The sequence below is a fragment of the Arachis hypogaea genome, chromosome 5, assembly GCF_003086295.3.
Source record: "Arachis hypogaea cultivar Tifrunner chromosome 5, arahy.Tifrunner.gnm2.J5K5, whole genome shotgun sequence".
Classification (NCBI taxonomy): domain Eukaryota; kingdom Viridiplantae; phylum Streptophyta; class Magnoliopsida; order Fabales; family Fabaceae; genus Arachis; species Arachis hypogaea.
Genome location: NC_092040.1, coordinates 1,452,222 through 1,476,223, shown reverse-complemented (window position 1 = coordinate 1,476,223; position 24,002 = coordinate 1,452,222). Strand labels below are relative to the sequence as shown.

At 27.3% G+C, this 24,002-nt stretch overlaps 1 protein-coding gene across 2 annotated transcripts; it reads right to left on the bottom strand.

Moving 5' to 3' along the window:
* Positions 1-7,381: 7,381 nt before the first annotated feature.
* LOC112800051 (probable transcription factor KAN2) lies at positions 7,382-12,772 on the bottom strand. 2 transcript variants are annotated; one of them, XM_025842100.3, is made up of 6 exons: positions 11,910-12,772; positions 11,749-11,825; positions 10,865-10,910; positions 10,530-10,716; positions 8,868-8,931; positions 7,382-7,941 (listed from the first exon to the last, which is right to left on the bottom strand). In XM_025842100.3, exons 1-6 carry the CDS (start codon positions 12,562-12,564, stop codon positions 7,810-7,812), a joined length of 1,161 nt encoding a protein of 386 aa, XP_025697885.1. In that variant the 5' UTR covers positions 12,565-12,772; the 3' UTR covers positions 7,382-7,809. The 2 variants fall into 2 exon arrangements, with proteins under 2 accessions (XP_025697885.1, XP_025697886.1); XM_025842101.3 differs by having other exon boundaries at positions 7,382-7,938; positions 11,910-12,768.
* Positions 12,773-24,002: the final 11,230 nt, after the last annotated feature.

Below are 24,002 nucleotides of genomic sequence, written 5' to 3'. Positions count from 1 at the left end.
ATAAAAATAAATTTTAGTTTTATCCTTTAATAATATCAATTTTTTACTGTACATAATATTCAATTATTTTTTAATCACATCTAAGTAAATTACACTTAATCACATTACTTTCATTCTAAATAAATTTTTTATATTATTATATTAACTTATAACTTATAACTTTAAGTATAAAATTATTAAAAAATAAATTTATTTAGAATGAAAATAATGTGATTATGTATAATTTACTTAGATGTGATTAAAAAATAATTAAATATTATGTACAGTAAAAAATTGATATTATTAAAGGATAAAACTAAAATTTATTTCTATGTATCATTTTTGTCCTCAATGTTTTCGTCTTATTTAAGTCTCTAACATTTCAAAATCGTTTCAATTTTGTCCCGCCGTTGATTCTGTTAACGGATCTTTAATGACAGGACAACATTGAGTCAATTTTGAAACGTTACGGATTTAAATAGAACAATTAAAACGTTATGAATGACTTTGAGACTTATCCTAAATGTTGGAGACCAAAACAATACTTTACTCTGTTGCTTTTGTTGGGGAAATAGTAATAGTTATGAAAGTAAATAATCAAATATGTAGGTGTTTCTTCAAATAAATTGATGTTATGTTATTTTACACCAAACATTCTATTCTATTTGACCAAACAAACTAGTAGGAATGTAAAACATAAATAAAGTAAAAATGTTATGGATCAATTATATTCTTATAGTTTAATTGAATTGGTACAACGTGATATCTTTTTGTATTCTATTGCTGGGAAAATTAGTGTCCCACTCCCACTGGATTTATCTGATTCTGAACATGGAAGAGACTCAGCTCCATGCATTCGTGCAAAATAAAAAAGAAAGCAAATAAAGTTGAAAGAAATCAAAAGCTAATTAAAGCAGTACTTCTCTTTTCTTTTCTTTTAATTTCTTTTCTTTTTTAATATTTTCTCCTAAATTTTAACACCATCTCCTTTTGTTTCTTTTCATCAAACCCTTCTTTTTTACACCCACATGCTCACACACACACCCAACAATCAGTACTTTCAAACCCAAAGCCATTTTTTTTCTTTTTCTTCCTTTTATGCATCAGTTATTAATATCTCCATGATGATTTCTTCTGGGGCAGTGCCCTTTATTCTTTCCTAAATGAAAATTAGCCCTTTGATTTTTCTGGTTAATTCCAACTTTTCTAAAAAATATTTTAATTTTTTATTAAAAATATATTTAAGACTTTTTTTAATTTACCACTTCTATTCAGGTCATATTAATGCTATGCCAATTTATCAGGCATAGTATGGCTCAACTAAAATGAAAAATGTTATTTGTATATTAAAATTAGTCACTAATATATTAAGTGGATTTTATGCTAACTATTTTGGTTATACAATTTTGAGTTTTTGACACTAAAATTAAAGTAATGTTTTAAAATTTTTGAAAATATTAGGTTGTACTTATTTTAATGAATTATTTATTATTATTATTATTATTATTATTATTATTATTATTATTATTATTAAATTTAATTTTATAAATTAAAAATATCTAATTTGTAAATAATAGCATGTTTAAGATAGAGACTCCAACTCTTAAAATACAATTGTAGGATGAAAGAGGCGACATAATTCTGTGTGAAAATGTAGAGATCCTTCATGTTTGTTGGGTTGACATGTGATGAGAAATTGAAGTGTCTTAATTATAGGAAAAATCTGGTCAATTTTTTTTAAAAAATTTAACACTTAATAAAAATAAAATAATAAATTCTAGCATATATGATAGATATGATCTTTTTACCCTAGCACAAGATATACGAGAAATGTATCACATGTAATATTTCGAAAAGACTAAATCTAATTAGAGAGTTGTGATTAAATGCAAACTAAGAAGTAGGGTTGATTCTCAAGAGGATGAGATGTGTCTCAGTCCTAAAGAAATTAGTGTTTGGCCAATTGATATGTGATAATAAATAAGTATAATTCATAAATTTTCATACGAATAATAAGTCAATTTAAAAATAAGTTTATTGTTTGACAGAATTTTATTGAAAATATTTCGTAAACCATATTAAATAAATTTGTGTTGATAATTAATGAGAGTATATATCGGTCTAAAAGAAGTTCTGTATTTAATCAAATTTAATACATATTTGTGGTAATAAATATGTAATATTTATTTGTTTTCATGTGAATATTAAATTTATCCAAAAATAAATTTATTATTTGACAGAATTTATTATCAATTTTTAGAATTTATATTTCGTCAAATTAACTTCTCTTTCATATTATGACTTTGTTGAATGTCAAGACAATTTTAATCAATTACATGTATATTCATATGTTCATTGAAAGAGTTCTTTGGAACGGTGTTAAAAATATATTTATTATTCTTTCTACTAAAGTAATTGAATATATAACACCTTTTGAAGGCATTCATTTTGATGATTACGAATATTTGTCACAAATGATAAAAAATAAATTTAAAAGACCACTTGAGTTATTTTGTAACAATATATTAGTAGTATAATATTTTAAATGTTTGTTAAACAAGAGAGTTACGAGTGTTTAAGTGTCTAATAAACAAATTAGCGCAAACTTCATGAATACATGTATATTTGGTTTATAAGAAACAAACACCCAAGGTCTTTCATATGGATACTATTCATATGCATGTCACATCATTTTATGATATATTGTTTCAATGGGAGTGTGCATTTGGATGCTCATATGATTTAGAAAAATTTACGAATATAGATATTTCTGTAGAATAAAATATTTAGTTTTGTTCTTACTCTAACTCATAATCTTATAAAGTTTATTAAAGTTGGACCAGTTAAAAACAGGCACGCATGAGATCATTTTCGCATGTAATTTCTGAATTTCTCATCCAAATTTGATATATATCGTTGAGTATATTAGTATGGTGATCATTGTGGTTTTGTCGCGACACTAATGTGATAAAAGTTGTGGTAATTCCATAACTAATATATGAGACGGACCATATTGTTAAAATAAGGAATAAATATTGTTTTGGTCTCTAAGGTTTAGGGTCAAAATAAAATTTGTTCCCAACGTTATTTTTTATTTAAAATCGTTCCAAACATTTTATTTAGTATTAAAATCGTCATTTTTAACAAAATTTTTAATTTCATTACTAAATTATCCTTACTCTAGTAAAAAATTTATAAAATTAGAAAAAGAAAGAAAGAATGCCGCGGAAGAGAAAGGAAAAAGGGAAAGGAGCGGGAGGGGAACATTAGGGGAAAGAAGAAGTGAGGGAAGGGGGACGGTGCCGGCGAAACTTGGAACTGCCGTCGCCGTTGGAAATTAAAACCAGAGGGAGAGAAAGCTCGCGAGGGAGAGAGGAGACACGAGCTAGGGAGTCGCGTTCCGCCACTGCCGCTGCTGCTACTGACCTCGCCGCCACTTCGTGTCCTCACTGATTCGGCCTCTGCTTCTGCTTCGGCTTCTGTTTCTCCTCCGGATTCTACTTCTGCATCTGCGCCTGTGTCTGCTTTTGCTTCTGTTTTGTTTCTGCTTTGTTTTTGTTTTGCTTCTGATTTTGCTTTTGATTCTGAGTTTGATTTATTATTTTTCTGATTTCATTGTTGTTGTGTGTTAATTTTGTTGTTTAATTTGATGTTAGTTTCTGAATTTGAATAATGTGTTATTATTGGTGTTCTTGAATCTGATTATTAGTATTTGGTGGGAGTAAAGGAGGTGGTGGTGGTGGTAAAGGTAATAGTGATGAAGGGTATTTTTGTCCGTAAAAAGTTAAAATGACGATTTTAATATCAAATAAAACGTTGGGGACGATTTTAAATCCAAAATAACATTGTGGACGAATTTGATTTTGACCCTAAATTTTAGGGACTAAAACAATACTTACCCTTTTAAATAATAAGGGAAATAGCATTTAGATGCGTGCATAAAAGTTTATAAGATATGATTATCTTAGGAAAGAATATATGTATAGCCTAAGTGGAGATTGTTGAAATTTTTTTTAATTTTTAAATTTGTTTGTGGGCAATACATATATTAATTACAATAACAAGTTATGCTATTTCAAATTAAATTACTTATACAGCGATGATTTTATTTATTGTTATAAATACTAAATTGAATAAGTTACAATTACTTTTGATTTAGAATTGAATTAGAATTAAAGCAGATACTATCTTTATTAGTGTTAAACCCTTGTGATGCACGGGCTTACATTTAAATTTGATATGGTAAATAAAAAATAATATTTTATAATCATAAATTTCTCGAGTTTAGTATAACACATCATCGTCATTATATAATAAATGTACTGAATATACTGTTTTATCTTTATTCAAAGTAAAATACAAATGGAACAGTTTGAAGTATAATATTCTTGAATCATAAGGAAGGAGACATGAAAAAATAAGAATATATATAACTGTAATAGTAACATGTCAATTTTATACTAAACTTTATATCAAAAGACTAATAAAAATTTATTGACAACCTAGTATCTTACTAACATCATTAGAAAAGCAATTGGCATATGATGTTGTACTTTCTATTAAGCATTTCATCTCAAATCTGAAAGCAGAATTATATAAATTAGTTATATCTACAGTAAATATTTGTCCAAAAGTATAAATCATAACATGTTATTAAAATGAAAATAATATTTTTCTCACCTAAATATTATTAAAAACTTCTTTAAACACGACATTTGTTGTTGATGACTTTGGATCGTCCAGAATTAGAACTTTGAGGCCACTGCGACTCTTAACTCTATCTTGACAAAGCAACATAAAATTGTCCATGAGTGAACACTAATTTTGGTAAGTAAAATCCTACATGTGATAATGTTTGACCCTGACTCTTGTTAATGGTCATTGCAAAGCATACTGTTAATGAAAATTGTCTCTGTTGAAAATTAAATGGCAATCCTGAATATGAAGAGATCAAGTTCATTCTTAAAATGTAAACTTTGTCTCAAATATTTCTACAGGTCACTACCATCACTCCAATTACGTTGTTTCCAAGTTCGTTAATTATTAACCTTATCCCATTGCGTAAACCTGAAGTCTGGTCTATGTTTCGCAGCAGTATTACAGCGACTCTTGCCTTCAAAGTCAACTTGTAATTAGGTAGTCTCGAACATTTGATGTCATTTAGGAATTCTAGTGTGAACCACTCTTATTGTACATCTTCATTCTCATCAGCTTGATATGTTGTGTCAGAACTTAGATATTCCTTTTCCATTCATGGAAAGATTGTCAAGTCATCATTTACCTTTTCGACACTCTCAAGCGTGGGTGCAAGAATTACTCTACTCCAAAAATACCTGTAATATGACATATTTTGCAACAAATTTGGATATGCAAAGTCTACTAAATGAGAGAGAGGATCATCAGTAATTGTAATCATCTGAAATTTCAACTTGTGACTCATCACCAACAACAAAACTAATATTTTCATTTCCAACATCAAATATCCAATTAACAAATCTCTTCATTTTACCTTCATGTTGATCTGAAGAGGACATTAGAAGCCTCATGTTCGTTTGCAGCTTCAAAACCTTATAGAACGACCACATATGGAATGAGTTAATAGCTGATTATAATATATTGTGTTTACTCCTTTTCGGAATCATTGAAAGGATCTGTCTAAAATCACCTCCTAGAACAACAACTTTACCACTAAATGGTTGATATGTCTTATGTTGATCGGTAACTAACATAAAATCCTTGAGCATCTGATCAAGTGCTTCAAAGCACATTTTATTGAGTATTGGAGTTTTATCCCAAATTATTAAGCTACTTTGAATGAGCAGCTCAACCTTCAAACTGCTATACTTGATGTTGCAAGTAGATTCATCAGTAATTGTAATAGGTATTAAAAACCTGTAATGAGACGTTTTGGCACCAGGTAGGAGTAAAAATGCAATTCCATTAAATGTCTTACCACACCCATCATGCCCATAAAAGAAGTAAAAACCACCAAAGTCTATAATAACAGCATTGAGTATCTCATCAAATACTAACCGTTGCTCATGAGTCATCTTTTGTTCCATTGAATTAATTTAAATGTAGCTTTTAGATACTATTTTTATTTAGATTTTCGAATTTAATGGGTGTCATACTCAAATATAAATAATAAGTTCAGGATTTTGGTCTCCAACATATCAAAATTATTTTTGTAGCTCTTTTTTTATAAAAAAATTGTGATTCAGCCTTATTCAAAATATAAAAGATTTTGATTGAAAAATATAAAACAAATCAAATTCTTTCCATTACTCTTATGAGCATAAGTATATTTTTATATTATGATATATATTTTTTATGATTTAATATAAATGATCTGAAATAATAAAATTATTTATTTTAACAACTTCAAGAAGTTTCCTTGCCGTGACAATTATACGAATTATAAATGTGCCATTTCATTTAATTATTATTGTGCATTATATACACTAATAATCCTTTTGAAAAGCTATAACTACAAAATTTGGCAAAGGTTATTAATACGTACGTGTATGTATATATATGCTTCAAGTGATTACAATGTCGATCGTGATTTTATCTTCATGTGTAACAAATTGAATTGAATATGCCGTATATTGTTAAATGTACCAATTCCATATACAATCGCATTAAGTTATTTCGGCAAGAAGAAAATAAATTGATGAAATGGGAGTTTTAATTTGTTTCCTTCCTATGTGAGAAAATGACTATTTAGGTATAGTAGTAGTCGTCCTAATTTGATTTTAATTACTTCACTACAAGAAAATTGGCAGATAGCGATTGGTTATTTAGCAACGATTTTATTCAACCGCTGCTAAATAGCTAAATTTTGTCTTATTAATTATTTATTAATTTTAATTATAATTAATAAATATTAAATAAGATAAATTTTATTGTTTTTTACTAATGTTTTTTCTAATTCCCAAATATTTTTTATGAGGGAACGCTACTAATATATCATGACTAACTAAGTGTTCGTATTCTTTTTGTGACTTTATTAAAAAATTTGAGTCTTTTCCTAACTATATATATATATATATATATATATATATATATATATATATATATATATATATATATATATATATATATATATTCTCAAGCCTTTAGTCTCTTTTTAGTCCTAAAGCGTAAAGCGTGTGACTATTCCAAGGATTGAATAATATAGCTATATGATTAATTAGGAAACCCAGCTTAGCTTATTTGGTATAGAATGAAATACCAAAATAATATTAATTAATTAATTTCATAAATGTAAAGTGCTTCAATTACAATTACCAAGGATACATTTCTTCATACACTTTAAACAACATAACTAAAAGCTCACCCTACTCCTTTTTATGTAATTTACTCTCAGATTGAAAAAAAAAAGAAAAGAAATACAAATCAATTAGATTTTAATTTCCATATATTTACCAAAGAAAAATATAATATAATGTTTTTGATTTGGATCTAACATACACAAAGAGGTGTGATATGAAGGGTTTGCTTTTTCCCCCTACCCTCTCTTTCTCTCTCTTTTCTTGCTTTCTGTCTTTCTTGTCTCCTTGTGTTTCTTTAAGCTCATCACCCTTTTTTTTTTGCTTTTTTTTTTCTTTTTTGTTTTCTTTTATGGCTTTCTCTTTCTCTGATATTCTGAAGAGCAGGTTCCTCTAATTCTCTCTCTCTCTCTCTAGCTAGGTCTTTCATTTTCACTAGAAAACATTTCATTATAGTGATGATGATTTCATTCAAAGATGAATTAATTAATAAAAATTATTATTATATATTCAGAAAATCAGAATAATTATAATAATAATAATAATAATTAATAATATCTCAAAGTGGTTGTCCCAATGTGAATTCCAAATCCAAATTAGGTTTCTTGGGGCTTGTTGATGCTGACACGTTTGAAGATGAGCTTCCATCTGATATTCTCTCATAGCTTACACACTTTGGATCCATTTCCTTCTGAAAACAAACAAACAAATTAAATTAAAAAAATATTAGGAATAAAAATTTCTAGCTACTTTAATTTATGTATATGATAAAGAATTTCAAATATTCTAGTAATATCATATTTTAATAATTTTAATCATGAATTTTAATTATAAAAAATATATAATATTAATTAAAATCATCAACTAAAATATTTATAATAACAGAAAAAATTTAAAAAAATTAAATATAACGTTACAGTATAGTTGAAAGCAGCACAAAATTAAAGAAGAGATATTTATTTGAAAAGGGTTTGGGAATCAAATTAAAGGACATTTTGACTAGAGAATAATTACAGAATATTTATATCACTACACCTAAAAGCCTGCTAGAATTTGCAATGTTCATGTGATATAGCTTCCAATTATTTTTCTCCATAGCTACATTAGCATTCACACATACTAATAATAATATATTATTATTATTATAATAATAATATATATTTGACCCATCAGCTATAACCTGATAATTCAAAATGTTGTTAATAGGTTTAGGGTTCTAGCTAGGGGTTCTTTTTAATAATACGGTCATCAATAATAATCAATAAGAAATTAAATAAATATTAAACTAGAGGGGTAAGGTTGCTTCTTTTACAGCACAAATAATCTTTGGTTTTTAACCACATAGTAACTAGTAAATGTGAAAAGGACTGGTCTATAATACCCCCATTTGAATTTGTGAAGGACAAAGCAGCTTTATGCAAAGGCTTTTTTAATTTATTTTTTTCCTTTATATTAAAATAAAAAAAAAATGTGCATGGCAATAAGATGATGATGAATGTAAAAAGATCAAACGTTATTGCCTTTTCCTCTCTCAACTCCCTTTCATGCATTTCCAAATAAAGCTTTATTTGGGTATATGAAAAGGGCCTATTGAGTAAGATTTTTATTATTACATACCTCAAGGGAATGCACGTTGTTCCCAACAGAATCAAGCTTTGGCTTCCCATGCAACCAAGCTTCCCTGTTACACACAAAAATCAAAAGAATATTTCCCCATTACTTCAAAGCCATGCAAAAGAAAGAAAGAAAGAAAGAAAAAAGGGAGCAAAAATTGAGAAAAAGAGAAAGAAAAGCCATCTTTTACTATGTCTTATTTATAGCCTTATTCCCTTTTACTTATTCTTTTGATTCAAGATAAAGTGGTTGAAGCTGAAACCATCCATCCCCATGTGATAGTGCATTGCCCCCATGACTATGTAGTAATAACTTATCTTACTATATACATTTTTAATCATCACATATTGAAGCAAGTTTCAAAGGGTATATTGGCTTTGCCACCAAGATTTCTAATTATGGGAGGGCTTAGCTTTGAGACTAAGTTTCCCAATTCTAAGGGGCCCATGAAAATATAGCCCCACAAAATCCTAAGGAAAGAGATATATATGTATGGAAGGTTTTCAAGTGGATCGTCATACCAGTGTATCAGTGATTTTTAACCGTTAATCTTAATTATAAAAAATATATATTTTTTTATAATTAAGATCAACGGTTAAAAATCACTGATATATCATATGACGGTACACTTGAAAATTTTCTAATATGTATGTGAATGTGTATATATATTTCTATTTTTAAGGTGGATTTTGGCATATAGCATATATTAAATTCCCTTTTTTTTTTAAACTTACTTTTTACCCACTATAGAAGAAAGTATATTATTACCCCATCATGTAATTTGGATGCTCATGGTCTTTGGACAGACAGGACAAATTAAAAGCAAAATTTGAAATGATTTATTCTCTTTGTGATCAATTTTTTTGTGTGCCTAAATGTGTTTCCTTTTTTTTTTGTACGTGAGGTTATTAAGGAAGTAGAAAGAAAGAAAAAGTGAAAGAGAGAGAGAAATGCTATTAGGAATAAGACATACATAAATTGCTCCGATTATTATATTATTGTTACTTTTTCTTTTTGCAACATTAACGGGCTAACATATAGAATGAAATCTAAGTAGACTAAATTCAAAAACAGAAAAGTTAACCAGTAAGTAAAATGATACTTGGCAATGCAACTTGATAATAATTATTTAAAAAAAAAAAGATAAAATTCCCACTAGCTAAGGAAATAAATATGAAGATCATTGAAATAAACATTTTTCACTATATGTAGTTATATATGGTTGGAGACCTATGTAACGCACTGCATGCATATATAGTTTCATACAAATGCGTCTGTCTTATAGAAGGAAAGCGAATTTTCACCAAATTGTTATGAAAAGTTCCGATTTTCTTACTTGCACTTGGTACCAAACACATGTTATATACAAAAAAAAAATGCAATCTCCACACTAAAATAAATCATTATATATTTGTATATAAATATGTATTTTATATTTTAATATATAATTAATATAGTTGTATATTCATGTATGTGTGTTTTTCAATATCTTGCAAATTAAACAACATGATTCAAAGTAACAAAAAATAAGAAGAAATTTAATTAAATTTATTTTTGAATTATTATTTTGCATGCACTAAGAAAAAAAAAATGATGCACATGTTCATATACAATTAGCTAGTAGCTACTACTATAAGGTATATTAATTAGATGTATTATTATTACCTGGAAGAGTTACTCCAAAGGCCACGATATTCTTTATCTTGATTAAGATGATTGTTATTGTTATTATTATCTGTTCTTCCCTGCTTAACGGATAGATCAGACCTCCTTGTTGATGGTGAGTTTATGTCAAACATTATGTCTTCAGATGTATCACCCGATGATCTATTATCATATACATCAGATTGCCCTAATTCATGTTTATAAAAGAAAAAAAAAGTACATTAGAGAAAAATAATGGAACCAACAATAATTAATTGTTTGCTTAATTGTTATATATCTTCCAACAAGAATAGACAAAAAAAAAATGTAAATTAATTAAAAACTAATGCACTAACCTGAAGAAGCCGCTGCTCTATCTGTAGTTTTCACCGTCCGGTACATCTGCATTAAAATTTGTGCATCATGCAACAACATTATTAGACACAATAATAATAATACCATTATATCTAATTAATTAAATTAAGCATATTATTATCCGTAAGTAATAGTAATAAGTAAGTAAGGAAGCTTAATTAATTAATAAAAATAAGTTGAAACTTGTAAGTATTAAATTGAGATGCAGTGTGTACTGTCGAAATTGTATAGTATAACACAGAAGCATTTATGGCTTTTACGGTAAAATGTGCACATGCATGGGAGCATGTGACTAACCATGGTTAAAAGAGTTGTGGCCATGTGGTAACTAACATAACACAACAAAGACAAACCCATTTCTGAGGAACGGATCATTGAGAAATGATGGTGTTTTGGTACTACGTATACCCCTTCCTTGCTCACATCATTTTTTAATTATTCTTTTTTCGTTTTCTTCACTCTGTACTATACATACTACTCAGCCTTACCTTTTTCATTTTAAAATAACAATTTATTTATATATAGTGAAATTGAAGGGTGGGAAGAAGAGAAAGAAGTGTTTGTTTGAAATTGGGGGTGGTTGGTGGGTTGAATAATAATGAAAGGAAAAAAGGGTGTGTTAATGAGGTTGCGGAAGCAGAGGGGAGCATAATAGCAGATCTAATAGGAAAAAAAAAAGAAGAATTGCTAAGGATGTGTGATAGTCTCTCTGAGGAAAACATTGGAATTTGGAGTGTGTGTATTTTATTTAACTGCTTCCTATAATAAACTTATGTTCATATATGGAATCAAATCAATTTGATAATTAATTAAGAAAATCACACATATGATGAGATTTTTATTATTATTATTATTATTATTATACCTGTAAATGTGACTTAACATGTGCTAGAGTGAGATCCTTGACATCCATTAGTTCAAGAACTGATTTTGGTGTAGCCCCTAATTAATCATCAACAAAATCAATTAATAAAGGAAGGAAGGAAGGAAGGTTCGAGAAGAAGGGGGGAATTAGAAGAAGCATACTTTCATGGCCACCTAAGAGTTCAACGGCATGAACAAAGCGAGCATGGAGAGTGGTAGTCCAGCGCATCCTTGGAGCTCTCATGCTCCGTTTGGCGGGGAATCGCGACAAGAATCTCGACCGCATCAAAGCCTGGGACTGAAAGTGATGAGTGGAAGCGCCGGCGTTGGCGGTGGTGGGAGGAGACGAAGGTTCTAGAAGATGATGGTGGTGATGGTGGTGCTGCGGGAATGGCAAAGAAGGTGGGTTCTGGTACACCGGGATCCCTCTAATTGGTCTGAGAAAGCCGAGCTCCTGGCTGAGGGTGTGCGGCTGCGACTGTGGCTGCGGCTGTAACAGTGGATGGTGGTGGTGGTGGTAGTACTGCAGCGATTGAAATAAGAGATTATGATTATTCGTGGGGGTGGTGGTGGCGGTGTTATTGAAGTAGTGTGATGAGGGAGAAGGCCTTGGATTGGAGAGGGAGAGGTCGAAGTATGATGTGGGTTTGGGGAGGGAAGAAGGAGAAGGAGAAGAAGAAGAAGAGAAGGAGGTTCTAGAAGAGTCCAAGGCTCTCTTCCAGAACCCCAAATCAACTTCTTGTTGTTTGGCGGTGCCGTTGCCTGTTGGAGGGCTGATTTGCAAGGACAAGTCTGGTTGTGCTGGAAACAACTCCATCTCTATCTCGATCAAGAAGAATAACAAGAACAAGAACACGAAGAAGAAGAAGAAGGGGGATTTTGAGAGAGAGAGAGAAGTGAAGTATGTGTGAGAAAATGACACTTGAGATGAGAGGAGAGGAGAGGAGAGAAGGAAACAAAGGGTGGAGGGTGAGGGTGGTGGTGGGGATCGATGAATTAAAGAGACACAAACTTGTTCAATTCTTTCTTTTTTTTTTTGGGCTACCCTACTATACCCTTACAAAGCAATTACAAACTCGTCGACTTCACGTAAAATTGATAATTAAAATTTTTTTTAAATAAAAAAAATTAAATTAAATTAATTAAATTATTTAACAATTTTTAATTATCAACTTTATAAATTGATTATACCTAAATTTTCACCTTTATAAATACTACTATTATCATTTTTAAGGAGACTTTTGTAACACTATAATTTTAAGGACATAGGTTTAAGTTATAGAAATAGTTAAACTGGACTGGACTGCTTATATAATATTATCATTATATTTTGTTTGGATATACATCCAAATATTACGTAACTCATATTTTTTATTTTTATTTTGTAATTAATACTAGTTAATTATTATTTTTTATTGTAATTGATTCGAAAAGAATTACTAAATAATTATTAAAAATATAATTTATATTATATCCTATTTAACAATAAATAAATAGATATAATATCTTAGTACGGTATTATAATAGTTGTGTTAGTAAAATAATGAAAAGGGAATGGAAAAATAAGATAAGGAAAAAAGGAGAAAAAGAAGAAGAAAAAAAGGTAAATAAGTTTGGAACTTTTATTCCTTTTCACAAATACTCTCTTTTTCCTACCCCTTGTATGATTTCTTTTGATTAAAAATTGGAGGAAAAGCAACACATTTTTCCTATAAAAACTTTAACGTGTGCATTGTCTCTCTGAAACCCATAGTAGTTAACTTTCTAACTTCATACACGTACACACACAACAATAACCCTCTTTAACTTGACTGAAACCTAGGGCTCTCATGCTGCTTCTTTTTTGCCCCTGAAATTCTTTTTTTTTAATAATAATAATAATAATTGTGGAATTTACAGTCACATGATTGCACACAATTTTCAACATCTTACGGATTTGTTTTGTTTTGTTAACAAACAGCCCCAATTATAAACCACTCATTGTGGTTATCATGAAACCCTAATTCCTTTGCAAATCACATCATGCATTCTTCTTAGCAACAATTTTTGGACCCATCCATCACGTTCTTGTCATCTTCTTTTTTATAATCAAACCATGAAATTCAAAAGGTATATATTTGTGTGAGTTGTTAAAGATATGTATGGCTATCCAAATTTAGTACATCGTGAAAAGTCACATTTACCCCCACCCTATTTTACTTGTACATAATGGATTAAAAGAACAATGGATGGGTAGATTTGTCTTTGAACAAATTGGTCTCGTCATCAAAGAGACATTGGTATGTAGCAGTGAATGTACAAATATTCCATTTACTCTCGAACACTCACAAATATATACCCGTAGACACAACATAAGGAAACAAAATATAAATTTTAAAAAACATATTTAAGGTTGACTACAAGAATTTTCTTTTTACAAAAAAAAACGAGGTCAAAAGAAAGATATGATGAAATTGTATATAAAAAAATAATTTTTAATTAGTTAGCTAGTATTATTATTAGTTAATTTTTTATTACTTTAATTACTCTATTAGTCCTTATAGTTTCACAAAATTTTTAATTAGATCCTTGTATTTTTTTTCTTTTAATTGAGTCTTTGCACCATTTTTTTTAATTGGGCCCCTATATTTTTTTCTCTTTTATTTTAGTCCCTGTACGAAATTTTTTTTTAGTTGGGTCCCTATAAAATTAACCTAATTACTATCAACAGAAACCTAATTGAAAAAAAAATTGGTGCAGAGACCCAATTAAAAGGAAAAAAAGTATAAAAACCTAATTAAAAATTTCGCAAAATTATAAGGATCAACAGAATAGTTAAACCTTTTTTATTTTAATTAACTTTTTAATTTTATCATTTTTTAATATTTAGAATTTAAAACTTAGAATAAAATAATAATTTAAGAAAAAAAATGGCCGATATTAATTAAAAAATAATTAATTTTCTAGCTAAATTCTACAATTAATTGATTTCATGGAGAAGTTAATCATTTTAGAGCTTCGGAATAATTTAAGCTAGGCCTATGGATCGGAGATGATACAAGCTAATAAGGCTTAGCTTGTTATAACTTAAACTTTTGCATACGAAAGCAATTTAGCTTACCCAAATAAGGAAAATTAGATATCTGTGGAACGTTAACGGAAAAAGGAAAAATCTACTGGTGGGTTGTGATAGTATATCAAAAGTTAATATCTTATATTATGGTTTTAGAATGCACATATATATAGATGGTGTTATTGGCAATCTAAATAAGGGATGCTTAGCTTTCTTATATCTATATAATACTCCAAATATATTCCATCGATTATCATCAATGTATGAATAATATATAATCTATGTCTACCCTTCAATAATTCAGTATGTGTCACTATCAAGTTTACACAACATTATATATATGTGTGTGTTTCTTGACATATAAAACTACAAGAATTACCTGTGTATAAATGGAAAAATCTAGTCAAAGGGGCACACCCAATAATCACACTTTGTTAATTTCAATTAATTAATTAGTTCAGTAATAGTAATCATTTCTCATTTTAGTGTCGTAAAGGAAGAAAAAGCATTAGTATAGAGTAAATGCATGAATTGAATTTTTGTGACCTAAATTAATTAATTACTAGTATTGATTTTGTGTGTGCTATAGAGTAATTCCTTTGACTGAAAAATCAAACGAATTAGTACTACTAATTAAACTTGTATAATAATATTCTCTCTCCCACTTTATTTTACTACCATACATGTATATATATGGTTCTCTCTGAATATATGTTGTAAAGTTTATATGCACAAATACCGCTGCTAACAGCATTTTGCATTAAGACATTACGTCATGATCATTGACCTCAAGGCACAATCAACTTTCAGCAGGTTCTTCTCTATCTAGCACTACTCCTATTCCTATATTAGGATTAGGATCTGCTTGCTTCAGGGACAAAAAATCTTCTTATTCATTATTTATTTTTCATTTTTTAACTTCAAAAATTTTTTAAACAAAATAATTTACATATGTTCTTAAAATATTTACAATTAAGTAAAAATCAGGTACAGTCGACTTCACGTGAAATTGATAATTGAAAGCCAGACTGATTTAACTAAATTTTTATCTAACAGCTTTCAGTTATCAACTTTATGTAAAATTGACTACACATAAATTTTTATCTTATAATTATTTAACTAGCTAGTAATTTGTTAATCAAATAGTTAGTTTACTAATTTACTTACATAAATATTAAGAATTTAAATTTTACTTTAATAAAAATTAGTTTTTGACTTATCATATTAGAATATACAAAATGAAAAATAAAAATATATGTTCTTAAAATATTTACAATTAGGTGAAACTTAAGTGAAGTCGACTTCACCTAAAAATTTGATTAAATTTTCATCTAATAACTTTTAGTTATCAACTTAACGTGAAGTAGACTGTACCTGAATTTTTACTTTACAATTATTTAACTAGCTAGTAATAATCAAATAGTTAGTTTACTGGTTTACTTACATAAATATTTTAAGAATTTAAATTTTAGTTTAATAGAAATTAGTCTTTCACTTATCATATTAGAATATACAAAGTGAAAAATAAAAAATATATATTTATAATTATTTATTTTTTATTTAAAAATATAACTTTTTAAGTACCATATATCAAAATGAACGGTACGGTTGTATATAATCCAATTAACATATAATAATTTCTCATTCCTATAATTGAATCTGTAATTTATTTCCCTGCACCAAACTTTTATTAATAAAAAGGTGAGTTTCCTGTTTCCCTCTGATATTTCTTTATTCATAAAACTTACGTGCAATGCAGAAGAGAATGGTAAAAGCTAGCTAAAAGCATGTTATTAGGAATAAATAAAAATTAAAAATTTTTATTATCTGTTTACTTTTTTCATAAATAACAGCATTGGAACATTTATGAGTGTAAGATATTATGGCAGGCCTAGTCATGAACCCTAGTTCCTGGTGTTTTATATTTTTATTTCAATTTAAAATCCATGATGTGAAAGATTGTTACACGAGCAACTCCGTCACAAAAATAGTTTAAATTTATTTTATTTAATATTTAATTATTATAGAATATATTAAGTAAAGTCAAAAGTAACAAATTTTAGTAATTTTGACTCATATCTTTTTGTTATCAAATATGTTCGCTTCTTTAATAACTAATAATAAGAACTTCATAATTGGTTTCATCAAATGAAATGGTGCTGCAACATCAAATTAATGATATAGTAGTCAACCATTTTTAAAACCTGGGAAATGAAGATATCAAATTATCTTATATCCAGGGGTTTAATTTGTTTATAATAATATTTTTTTTTAAGATTGAAACACCAGTCACTATTTGTATTTACCAACGCGGTAAAATAAAAAAAGACGAAAAAAGAATGAAATTCTTTAACTTTAATATTGCCACAAATTAATTTTAAAACGAGGTTAAATTTGATGTAATTTACAAAGATGGAATTTTGACCCATAAATTCTGTGTTTTAAGGTATTACACCAAAGTTATATTTATATGGAAAAATTTCAGCCTAATTTTACTGCAAGAAAAAGTGACAGTGCAACTGGTATAAAAAAAAAAGGACTAAAAGGGAATGAAATTGTTTAACTTCAATGTTATAAAAAGGTGATATATAATCAATTTCTAGATTTAATAGATTGTAATAAATAGGTTGATTAATTTGGATCAGACTATTTTCTTTTGGGCCAGTTCGGGTCGGGTTGCATTTTGATTCGTTGGTCCCAGGGGAAAAAAAAATTGTAATGAGGTGTTGGATTTTATAAGTGACAATTGATACATAATATTGTTGTTCATTTAATTGTGATATAATTAGATAAATTAGAATAAAAGTATAGTTATACATAAGTTACATGGATTGTAGATTTGATTTTGATTGAGGGAAGAACCTATAGCAGTTCCTATATATAGGCTTGGCTACTTTTTGTTGGGTAAATAATTGGTATATGAATATATATGATTTTGCTTGCTATCATTTTGTCCTAATTGCTTCCTTTGACCAACATGCTTTCTAAAATTAGTGAAAGTTAAACTCACTTTTTGACCTTAATATAATAATAAAAAATAAACACAACACATACTATTACATTAGTAATTGGTAATTTGTCTTGCAAATCATTCTCATTGAGTAATGATGAGCCTCCTAATTTGATCGTTAAAGAATAAAATGTTAAACCTAGCTATTTTTTGAATTGGTCATCATTCCTTGTAACTAAAAATATACAAAATAAAGTTTCTATTAAAACTATTTTGATATATTTATTTTCATGCAAGGAGAATAGGTATTATAAGAATGTATATGCTAATAATCAAAAGAAAAGTGAAAAAACGGTGATAGAGAGATGTAGATTTTGTTATTTATATATATAGGGTTTGTGAGGAAAGAAAGTTGAATTAGGTTCTTTTTTCTATCTCCTTTTAATGAAAAAAGTAGAATCACTAGTAGGATGTTGGGCAAATAGAAAGATGATGAAAAAGCTCTAATAATAATGGCTTTAAAGTTTAAACCGTGCCTACGAAGAAGAGCATTGGTATGCGTTAATCTTTGCTACGTAACTTTGCTTTATTTTGATGTCCCTTCCTTGACTCATCAACCATCCATGGCATATAGGACCCCAATATCCATCCATCCATACACACCCTTCTTTTTCATAAAGCCTCCCTCGGTCCCTCCTTATGATTTATACTTATTTATGAATAGGGTGAGCACGGGTAGGAGATACCCAATTATTTGTATAAATTTGAATCGAATTAATTAAATTGGTTTTAAAATTAACGGGTAATTGAGTTTAATCCGAATTAAACCGATGGTCTTTGTTAGTAATTGGTTCGGATATCGATTCTATGGGTGCAGAACCCGAACCAACTCGCGAACCCGATTATATATTAATTAAATAAAAAAAATTATATATATATATATATATATATATGACTTTTTCATTAGACAAAGATTATTCATTATTATATGTTTGGATTTTAATGAATTTAGTTTTTAATGTATTTGGTATTTAATATGTTTGGATTATTTCTATTGATGTTACATGTTTATTATATTTGTTAAATTTTTAAGATAAAAATTTAGTTTTTTTTATGAATTTGAAAGTCATTGGGTACCTAATTACCTGAACCGAATCAATTTGTTCCTAATCGATTTGGTTTGGTTCGGATATATATACAAAAAAACACAAATCCAATCCAAACTGAACCAATTATATTTTGATCATTTCGATTCTAATTTTACCATGAACCCAAACCAAACCGATTCGTACTCACCCCTACTTAAATCAATTTTCTTTCTTATATACATAGCACTTTACTTGAATTAAAATTAGGAAATTCAAGCCCGCTAAAAATAGACTTTTGTTTGAAATAAATTTTAAATATTTTCTTTACTTGAATTTTGAATGTTTTTATTTTTAAGAGTTTTGAATTTTTTTATGTTGAATGTTGACTGTAATATATATCAGTTGTTCAATATTGACTCTTAAATTTTTTTTTCTAAAATTTTTATGTAACATTGAGAATATTTTGGATTTAAATTTAAAGTTTTCCTCTTTTGGGAAAAAATTTTAACTAACTACTAATTCAAATTAAAAATCTTGATTTAAAAAAATTGTTTAATGAAAATTAATGATAAGAGACCAATGAACACACTTTTAGAATGTGAGAAAGAAATGTTGATCACTTAATATTTGTATTAATGTAATGAATCAAACTTGGGGTCTAATTTAAGCTTAGATAATTTAGCTAAAATGAGATTATTAGGACAACTTATTATTTTAATTTGTTTGTACTTTATGTGAAATTTAATGATTGTTTGTACTTTATATGGCAAAGTAACTAAATAGAAATGATTATTTATGATTCTATTTTTATATATAATTATATTATTTAATAGTATTTAATGATGAGAGTCAATTTATTAATATTATTATAATCTTAAAATCATGTTTACGGTTATAAGCTATTTCAGTTTCTAACCCAAAACATACTAGATTAGCTGACAAATAGTCTTTCATAAGGTATATTTTATTTTTGCATTTTTTTATTGGTAGATTAATTCATTTGATTTTGGAGGAAATGCCTTGACCTATAAAATATTAATTCTATTTTTTTTATTTTACAGTATTTTTTAGTCTAATAAATTAAAGATTAATCTATCATATATCTGAACTTCATTTAAATTCTATCACTAATTAATAAATTACTGTATGTATAAAATAAGATTGTATGTATAAAATAAGATTCAAATTCTCAATACTTATTTAAGTGGACGAATAAGTTGATCATTGCACTAAACAAACCTAAATTGTCCTGATTCCATCATTTTGTTTGGTCAACCATTCTTCGGTTGACTTCATTTTCAACTCAAGCCCAAAGACTACTTGGGCCTCATTTATGTAGGGCCTGTAAATTTTTCGTAGTGGCAAACAGTAACAAAGAGAATAAAAAAAATTCCCTTTTTAACACGCACGTGAACCTTACGCTTATGCACTTATGCTTATGCATATGCATCTTTCGCTATAAACCTTAATATCATACTTAAACTCGTAAAATTATAAGAGTTAATAAAATTAAATAATAAAATTTAGAATAATACTAGCTATAATTAATTTTTATTATGTTAGACTAATTTAATTAAACTTGATTAAAAATTTCAATCCTCCTAAAGATCAATTCAGGTACCTATTGCTGAACAAAATTCAAGATGTTGAGTGTGTTCTAGACTTCTAATAGTGTTTTCTATTTTGATGGGATTTGGCAAAAACCCTAATATGGTTAGTTGGTTACTACAAAAAGATTCAGTTGTAGTTTTCCTTGAGAATTATTAGAGAGTGGGCATAATGGGAAATGGCCTTATTAATTGACATAGCCGCATAGGAAGGAAACACCTAATGAAGGCTATAGTCACATCTATTCTATTAAATACTCTATGGAAGAATATAGCTAGCTAGTTATATTATAGGGTCCTAAAAGTCCACAACGTACAACAATGGCTGAGCCCTTTACCTTCTTTCTGCTCTAAATTATTATTGTTGGGGATTTTGTACAATGTATTTAATACCTTTTCAACATCGACGGCTACTATACGTACACAAATACCCACCCTCAATTTTAGTCTCAATAATCTCTCTTAAGTAATCCTACATTGAGACCAACAAAATAATACTACTCTTAAATTAATCCTCCTATACATAAGAAAATGACATCTAATCTTATCTTTAACCAAACATTATTATAAGGTTAACCTAATGACAAGTGGAGAAAATACATAAGAGGAGTAGATATTTTAAAAGATAAAGAAAAATAAAGCTAAGAGAATATATACATGTATATATTGATTTTGATACTTGACAGTATTTGTTCTTAATAAAAAGATATTGATTTTAAATATTTTTGTTCTTAATAAACTCTTAATGATATTTTTATCTAATTATCTTATTATAATAAAATTTGTTAAAAATTTGTTTGTTTCATACATATTAAAAATTCGATTAAAAACAGTGGATGAACCAAATTGTCCTACTGTTCGAAAAATTTTAAAACATAAAAATTTGTTAGAAATTAAAGTATCGTATCTAATTCTTTTAAAAATCAATTTAAATATGTAATCTAAGTTTTATATAATTATCTAATTATATTTTATATTTAAATAATTTTTTAAATAATAAATAAAAAATTAATTATTTTTAATTATACATAATTGGTTATTTATATAAAATTCTTTTATTAGTTAAGTACACAAAGATTATATATATATAAATAAATTCATTCATTTTCTCATGGCCAAACAAATTAAAGAAAGACGCAGGTAGTAAGTACTAAGTACACGATGATGCAATATTTTTATTTTTTCAGGTCAAACAAAATGCGTCCAAAATCTTACAGTCTACAATATCTACTAGCTAGCATATGTAGGTGACATAGTATAGCACGTATATATATATATACATATATATATATATATATATATATATATATATATATATATATATATATATAATACTCATCAATGGCATTGCATAAAATTAATTGGGTCATAATCAGATGAGTTTTATATAATTATGTTATGAAATTAGTGTGTATGTTCTGCCTAGGGTTCCAGACAGCATGGGAAGCAATGTAATACATATACTATATATTATTAATTATTAATATATTAAATAAATAATAATCATTTGTAACTTGTGCTGTCTTAGTCCTAATGCCCATAATATAAATAAATAAATGGTAACGGCGATTGGTATGGTCCAGGAATATATACAGGCCTGACATTTCATTATTTCATTTTATTTTCTCAAGTTATCAAAAATGGATGTCAACCATATATTCATTAAAAATAAAAACCTGGCTTTGTATTTAATGAAGGTTTGAATTAGTTTATAATTATTTTTTATTGTTTTATAGTTATACCAGGATTCCAGGAACTTAATCTCTTGTGAATAAGTAGTACTGCGTATTAAATTATTGTGGTTTGAGATTTGTGCATGAGAAGCATCTAAACTTTGTCTCTTAAGTATTTCACTATAAACTATTTAATCATAATCATCTATGCTTCCCCCATGCTCATCAGGAGGAATCTTTCATTTTTGTTAATTGCGATTATAGCGCTTAAATTGCACATAGATCTTTAATATATTTTTTTCCCATAACACTATAGAAAAAAAAAGTTCAGGCTTATTTTATTTAATATTTATTAATTATAGCGATAATTAATAAATATTAAATAAGATGAGTTTTGATTTAGTTTTTTTTTGTTTTTTAAATATTATTGGAACTTTTTTAGTGTGAAAAAGTTTATTTGATATTAGTATGCATTGATTTTAACTATTGAAGAAAAGTTAAATATAAATGTTTGATTTTGAAAAGAGATTTGTTAGAGAGGATGTATCTTGTTTATCCAAGAAGCTTGTGTTTGATTTTGTTTGTTTAGCAAATACTATATATAAATATATTAATAATTAATTTTAGTGTATTAATAATAATATTTTGGTTGATCATATTTCCGTCAACTGAATATGGAAAGCACATGTCACTTCTTCCGCAAATTAAAAGAACAGAAGTAAACAAGGAGATTGAGGTTATTAATTAAGTATAATATCAGCTTTTGAAAATCGAATTTGTAATTGAACCTGCGGAATTAAATGTTCAATTAATAGGTATCAGAGTTTGTAGGTACGAAGTTCGATTCTTATTTTTTTTTTTTTGAAAAAAAGATAAAATAAATCTTAAAAAAAGTTTTTATTTAAAAAAATATGTTAAAAATATAATTATTTATATGTTTTATTCTATAAAATACGAATATTTTTTTGATTTGTCGTGTCTGTATATTTGTCACATTTTGAACACAACACTCGTTGCGTGTTTTTCGTATTAAATTGTGTCTTAATAAAAAATAAAAAATTTTCGTCGTACACACTTGGACACACCTAAATACCATCACGTACCAACGTATCCAACCTTATTTTTAACATATATTCTTAAAATAAATTTAGAATAATATATATTATTAATTATTAAAATAAAAAATATTTTAGATACTTTATATAATTAAAAAATGACACTAAAAATAATTAAAAAAATTAATTTATATTTTAATATCAATAAAATACTAAAATATCATTATAAGTTATCTAAAAAATATTATATATATATATATGTCATGTCTCCGTATCTTATAAGAATTTTAAATTTGTGTGTTTGCGTATTCCATGTCTGCATCATAGGTGTTATCCTGTTAATTTAAATTTTTAGAAAAAGTAATTTTATGATAGAATAAAAAAATTAATTAGTTTAATTTAAATTATTATCTAGTTATTGTATGATGTCTAATATATTTTTTTTGTTGCTTATGGTATTATTCAATATAAATTAAGAATTAAAATTTTGAATTTTATTTAAAAATAGATTGTTAGTTAATAAATTATTACATATACAAAGTAAAATTTAAATTCTAATATTTAATCAAATAAATAAATAAATTGATTATTTAACTAATTCAAATTAATTATGATAAGATCATCTTAATGAATAATATTATTGGTAAATCAGGGCCATATAGCCATATATGTGTAAAATAAGAGTGATGATGACAACTAGTTAATTTAAATGGTTGCAACAAAGCTTAGCTTCCAAAAGGGAAACATTGATTCAGCTTTATCCAACACTACTACTCTATAATTCTCCCACTTTAATTGCCCAGAATATAAATTATGAACAAAACATACAC

Excerpts from the sequence above, each read along its gene's own strand:
- LOC112800051 (XM_025842100.3), bottom strand. The coding sequence starts at position 12,564 with ATGGAGTTGTTTCCAGCACAACCAGACTTGTCCTTGCAAATCAGCCCT. Across the intron at positions 11,826-11,909 it reads ACTCTTAGGTGGCCATGAAA|GGGCTACACCAAAATCAGTT; the intron begins GTATGCTTCTTC and ends ATGATTAATTAG. Across the intron at positions 7,942-8,867 it reads ACAACGTGCATTCCCTTGAG|AAGGAAATGGATCCAAAGTG; the intron begins GTATGTAATAAT and ends GTTTGTTTTCAG.